The sequence below is a fragment of the Kryptolebias marmoratus genome, linkage group LG15 (assembly GCF_001649575.2).
Source record: "Kryptolebias marmoratus isolate JLee-2015 linkage group LG15, ASM164957v2, whole genome shotgun sequence".
Classification (NCBI taxonomy): domain Eukaryota; kingdom Metazoa; phylum Chordata; class Actinopteri; order Cyprinodontiformes; family Rivulidae; genus Kryptolebias; species Kryptolebias marmoratus.
Genome location: NC_051444.1, coordinates 23,559,498 through 23,565,497, shown reverse-complemented (window position 1 = coordinate 23,565,497; position 6,000 = coordinate 23,559,498). Strand labels below are relative to the sequence as shown.

Below are 6,000 nucleotides of genomic sequence, written 5' to 3'. Positions count from 1 at the left end.
GAATAAACACAGGTAAGGAGTTGTTGGTAAATTATTTTTGTCCCATGTTTTAGAGGGGGAACCGATTATTTCAGACGGCTGAAATATTTGGTTCCCCCCTGGTAACTTTTGCAAAAAAAGAACAAATGTCTCCAAATTCACAGGACTTGTTGTCCATGATGAGAGGAATAAACACAGTTAAAGACTTGTTAGTAAATTATTTTTTTTATGGTCCTCAATTTTAAGTTTGACTTGAAAATGGCTGTTCATGCCCAAAGGTGCTCGTACTAAATACTGATGTGAAGGGGGTGACTATTTATGCAACCACTTATTTTGCATGACACATTTTAATTTAACTGACATTACTCTGTAGAAATTTGATTTCCCTTTGTCATTGAAGAGTGTTTTTTGAAAAATCTTTTGTTAATTTACATTGACTATGATTGATTTAAGACAGTAATAAAAGGGTCAAACATCCATTTTATCGGCACTGTATAATCCAGTTTTATAAAGCAAACACAGAAGGTAAATATGTCTATCATTTTAGATTTACTTCTGATAAATGCGTCAGAATTTACTTTGGTTTCCACAGGTGCCATTGTGAGCCCGTTTCCCTGAGATGCTCTGAGTGACCAGACTCTGTCTGGGAGGAGACGCGTGACGCTTGTAGATGGCGTGGGCTTGTGGTGCTGAGCGCTCATCGTCGAACTTCTCCAGGGGCTGAATGAAGAACTCCTCATCAGACAACTTGAACAGTCCTGTCTGAGGAAATGAAAAAGGCTTCGGGTCAGTTTTTACTCCCCATTTGTGAGGCACATTGAATCACATTTGAACAATTTTGTGCTCTTTTTGTAATGAACCGGAGCTTTAATTAGAAAAAACAAAATCAATCATTTGAACCTTGAATCATGGAATGAATGTCCTCTTATAAGCTGGTAGTATACGTGCTGAGTAGTGTTTCACTTTTTATTTTAAAAACAACAATTTATTAATCATTGTCTGCATATAATTTCAGATCACATCCTGCAGGCAGTTCACAGTTCAAATAAAACCGGTCATAACCAACACCTGATCCATTTGTTGCAAGTATTTGAGTGTCAAAATTATTAGAACCCCTCTTGATCCCCTTTATATTTTAAAAAAGTAGTTTTAAACCAACAATTTTGATCACTTTGTCATTTAGTTCCCACCTGTTCAAGGCAATTATGAAAAGCTTCAGCTGTTTTCCTCGAGGCTCTTAATTCGTAGCTTTTAGCCACTTCTGACATTACTGACATGGATTGAGTTACAAAGCAAAACACACCAAAATCCCTTCGGACACATTTTGGTTTAAAGGCTGAAAACAATGCAGGTATCCAATAACTTGATGGAGGTCGTTTGTTGGCTTTGTAGCAAAAAGGTGACAGCTAAAGACACTGATTCCTCCAGCCTAATAGAAAGAGTCGCTACATCAAAACGCAGGAAAAGTTGAGGCTTATTATATTAAAAGCATTACACAAACATGAAAATATAGTGAAAAACCTCAATTATATCCACTGAATCATTTCTTTGCATGAAACTAGAACATTTAAGAGGTTTAACTTTTGGCTATTATTGTAAATTATTGACTTTGCTCTTTCACTTTAAAAAAAAAAAAAAGATGTCAAGTGAGCATCAGATTAGGCATAAAAAGTGAAAGCTCTCCAATGCTGTACCCAACCTGAATAGGTTAATGACAGCTAAGTGCAACTTGAAGTTCATGTTCGTGACATGCTCTCTTTGAAGCCTTTTAGGGTCATCTGGGTTGATGCAGCTGCAGCGACTGAAATCACACTCTGTGAAGTTCTGCCTTCACTCCCTAATCGTTTATGATCGCGGCTGATCATGGGATAGCCTCTGTCTGTTTGTCTTTCTGTCTGTTAGCAAAATATTTCATGAACCACGGGGTGAATTTTAATAAAACTCTCAAAAAGTAATCACTTGATGTACACCTGATTAACATTTGGAGTCAATCAGATTTAAGATGGCCGACACAACTTAACAATCTCAGTGAACACAAAAATGCCTATATCTTTTTAGATTTAACAGACATTGAGGTCAAATTTGGTGTGGTAGTAGCTGAGCATCGTCCCTCACTCATACTTTAAGCATTAACTGATCATACAAGACCTTTGTTTAAAACAATGCCATTAAATGTTAGGATCCAATTTATGTCCGTTAGCAAAATATTTTATGAACCACTGAATGGATTTTATCGAAACTCTCAGAAAGTAACCATTGGCTTCACATCTACAACTGATTAACTTTTGAAGTCAACTCTGTTCAAGATGGCTGCCACAGCTAATCAAGCTTAGAAAAAAAAGAAAACTAGCTGTAACTCATATTAAGCTAAAACTTGATGTGGTAGTAGCTGAAAGTCATTCCTAACACACAAACTAACAGATCATGATAGATCCTTGTTTAAAACTTTGACATAAACGGCAGCAGACAACTAAAATTTCTTTGAGCAATGCTACGCCTTATATTTACACTGGGTTTGCATTAGGAAAATCATTAGACCTGTATTAATCTATAGTGGTTATGCTTGGCTTGAATAATAAATATATTTTAAACTTTGCTCCTCTGATAGAAACGTTCAAATGTAATAGTTTGCATTGCTTTTTTTCTGCATAATTCTTGTCACAAAGCAGAGTGTGAACTCCAAAAGGAGCACATTAAAGCTTGAGTCACATTCTGAATTTGCATCTTAAGGTTGATGTAAACCTCAAAAGTCTTTCTGAGATAGTAAAAAAAAAATAGACCAAATAAGTGGTGAATTAATGCCCCATAACTAGCAAACAGGCAAAACAAACGCCAGCAGCCTCCCTCTTTTCTGCCTTATGTTTAATTCTTGTCCACTCTCTACTCCAGTGAACTCTCCTTCAGCTGTCAATGAGCTCCGCTGACACTCAGGTGAGGCGGCTGGCATACTAAGCTTTCTGCAAGGTGAGTGTTGAGTGGATAATGGGAGGATTGATTGTCACGACTTGCAGAATTAGTAATAGATACAGCAGACAGACCTGAGTTATTTGTTGCAGTGCTTGTTAAAGGCTGGGAGTCAGATCTGCCCTCCACAGATCTGTGCAGCTGATAAACGTGCAGAAACAAAGAAGCTGGACTTTGTTCTTAAACTATCCTGACTTATCACACATAAATAAAATAAATAAGGAGAAGCATGTCCAAAAAAAAATATAAGAACAAGCCGCATACAAAACAACCTTAAACCCCAGACTGGGTTTGGAGACTCCTGTCTGTCTGCAGGACCTGTTTTAGCTGCCCTAATTTGTCTCTTGTGTTTGTAAAAGTAACAACCTGGTGAAAAATAGCACCACTGCCGCCTGACTGGACTGATGCAAGAGAACACAGGTAAAATGAAATCATATCAGCATTGTTTACCATCCTGCTGGTGTGCAGCCAAGACATAATAAGAAACCTGCACAAATTTACAGCAGCACACTAGATGCTTCTGCACTTGAGTGGATTTTTGTTTTGTTCCTGTTCCTGCAGAGAACTCTGGTTTAGTGTAAACATGCAGGAGAAACAAAAAAAAGTCACTATTTTTAAAACCATATGAATCTGAGTAAATGTCAGGTTATTTCCATGCACCGCTGTCGCTGTCAAAGCCTCAGCGAGAAACCGGAAGCTAGAGACCGAGTACTTTGGTGATAATAATCTTTGCCTGACCCACAGGTTGCCAGGACCTGACATCTCCTCTTCAAGGGTACCATTGTGATGGAAAGATCCATATTTACGAGTCAGAGTTGAAAAGAAAAGCATATATACAGTATATACAGTTTATTTTTAAAGCACCACCTTCAACAAAAAAAAAGGTAAATTCTTGTTGCATATCTGAACTAGAAGCACTCAGAGAGTGCAAACCTCCTCGAAGGCCACAGCGTGAATAAAAAAACAGTGCGATCCGAAACATGATCTGGATCAGGACCAAAATTTAATTCACTGTTTTTTGTGACAACCCCAACATTTCCTGAACATTTTGTTTTTACCTGATCTTTGCTAACAGACAGACAAACAAACCAACGGACACAACCAGAAACAGAACTTCTTTGGTGGAGGAAACTAAAGGGTCCCATGTAGGAGCAGAGAGAAGGTTTTAACAAAGGGGTTGTCTGTGACCTTGACCTTTGACCCCATGAACCTTGAAATCAGCAGGCATCCTCTTTGACCCCTGTTTAACATTCCTGTTGTACAGCTGAAGAGTTAGAGCATGGGCTGATCTGTGACCTCGACCTTTGACCTTGAACTTTGACCGTATCACTGCAAAAATGTATTCACTTGTTTGACGTTTCCTGAAAATTTCATGAAAATCTGTTCATCACTTTTTGAGTAATTTTGTAGATGGTAAATGGCCTGCCATTGTATAGCGCTTGTAGACAGACAGACAGACAGACAGACGCTACCGAAAACAGAACCTCCTTGGTGAAGGTAAAAATAACCAAGCCTTAGTAAGATTGTTAAATCATGAATGTTTTTAGGAACCTTACACAGAACATCCCTAAAACCCCACATTTTTTAAAACGGAAAGTTGAGGCAAACTGATCAATATAAGAAAAACAAAGCTGGAACCTTGTCATTATATTTAATTCATTGTGACCTATGAACGTCATGAACAGCAGATCCTCCTGAATATTATGGTCCTCAGTCTGTCCTGCAGAGGGATTAGGAGGCCCCTGCTTTTAAAGTGCTGCTGACAGAGGCACTGCAGTTTATCAGCCCAGTTGTTCCTGGACGGTTTGTCAAACCTAATGAATCCTTTATGTTTAAAGTTTGAGGTTGAGTCACCAAACTAGCTTTTTTTTTTTTTTTCCGTAGTGCAAGCGTCGGGCCACACAAGCAGCGAAACATTAAACATGTGGCTCTCTCCGGAGCGGACACACTGTTTCCAGCCCTTGTGTCTCGTGTCAGAAGAGGTAGATCTTTGTCTCTTTAAGTCTGAGACCACCTGCTGGTGTGGCATTTCATTTTCATAGCAAACCCAGTTCTGTCAGGTTATAAAAGAGTCCAAAGGCTTGTTTATTATAAAGAAAAAAATAGATGAAACAATAGTTGAAAAGGGCTGAAAACAAAGCTGCTTACTGAGAGGATACAGGCTGAAACACTGCTGTGTGAAATTAGCTGGAGAAGATTACTTAAGATTAAACAATGCTGTTGGTGCCGGCAGTGTCACAATGACAGTAACATTAGACACAAATGCCTACTATCACTTAGTATTGATGTATCACGACAAAACTTGTGATAAATAACTCAAAAAAGAAATCGTGACTGCTAAATTATGACTTCAAGATCAGTTTATACAGACGAGAAGAAGTGAATAACAAGATGTCAGCTTGTGACTTTTATTTTGATGTTAAGAAATAATTGAAGTTTGAAAAGTATTTATAACAAGAAAATCAGGGACAAACACAAGTTAAATGTGATTTTTAGGCTGGCTAATTACAGAATTCAGAGGGTTGGAGAAAAAAACAAACAATTAGTGACTTGATGACTGTGCTGAAGTTTACATGTTTGAACATAAAAACATGTTAATGAAAAATAAAGAAAGTATTTACCAAAGTCAGAAGTAAAACCCACTTCTATGTATAAATTGATACTTTTGATGCAATTTGTAAAATGAAAGACTAATTTGTAAATTTGGTACTGTCCTGAGGAATGTGTTGGGTTGTGCTGTTAATAATGTGTGAACTTTCCTCTTTAAATGAGTGTGAGATTTGTGCCTGATTTAAAAGTAATTGTATGTTTTACTTCTCCATACCATTCCATAGAGTCGAGAGTTAAATCAAAAAGGGAAAGGAATGAACAAAAAAACAATGATAACATGCACAAATATAGTCCATACCTTTTCTCCAACTCTATGACAAATGCATATTCTTGATCAGAATTTCTCCGTTTTTTTGCTCTCGGTGAGATAAAAGGTGTGTTTATCTGTGGCATTGCAGCAGCCGGCAGTCTGTTTACTGTCTGGTGTGTCTTTAGCAGAGCTCAAAC

The 6,000-nt window shown here is 37.7% G+C and overlaps 1 protein-coding gene across 2 annotated transcripts in view; it reads right to left on the bottom strand.

Annotated features, from left to right (window-relative positions):
- Positions 1–6,000, bottom strand: part of LOC108234814 (A disintegrin and metalloproteinase with thrombospondin motifs 7) — a 127,674-nt gene that overhangs the window by 104,234 nt on the left and 17,440 nt on the right. For both annotated transcript variants that reach the window (XM_017414303.3, XM_017414302.3), the window contains exon 3: positions 558–741. In XM_017414303.3, coding sequence (XP_017269792.1) covers positions 558–741 — 184 coding nt within the window. The remainder of the gene's footprint in view (positions 1–557; positions 742–6,000) is intronic.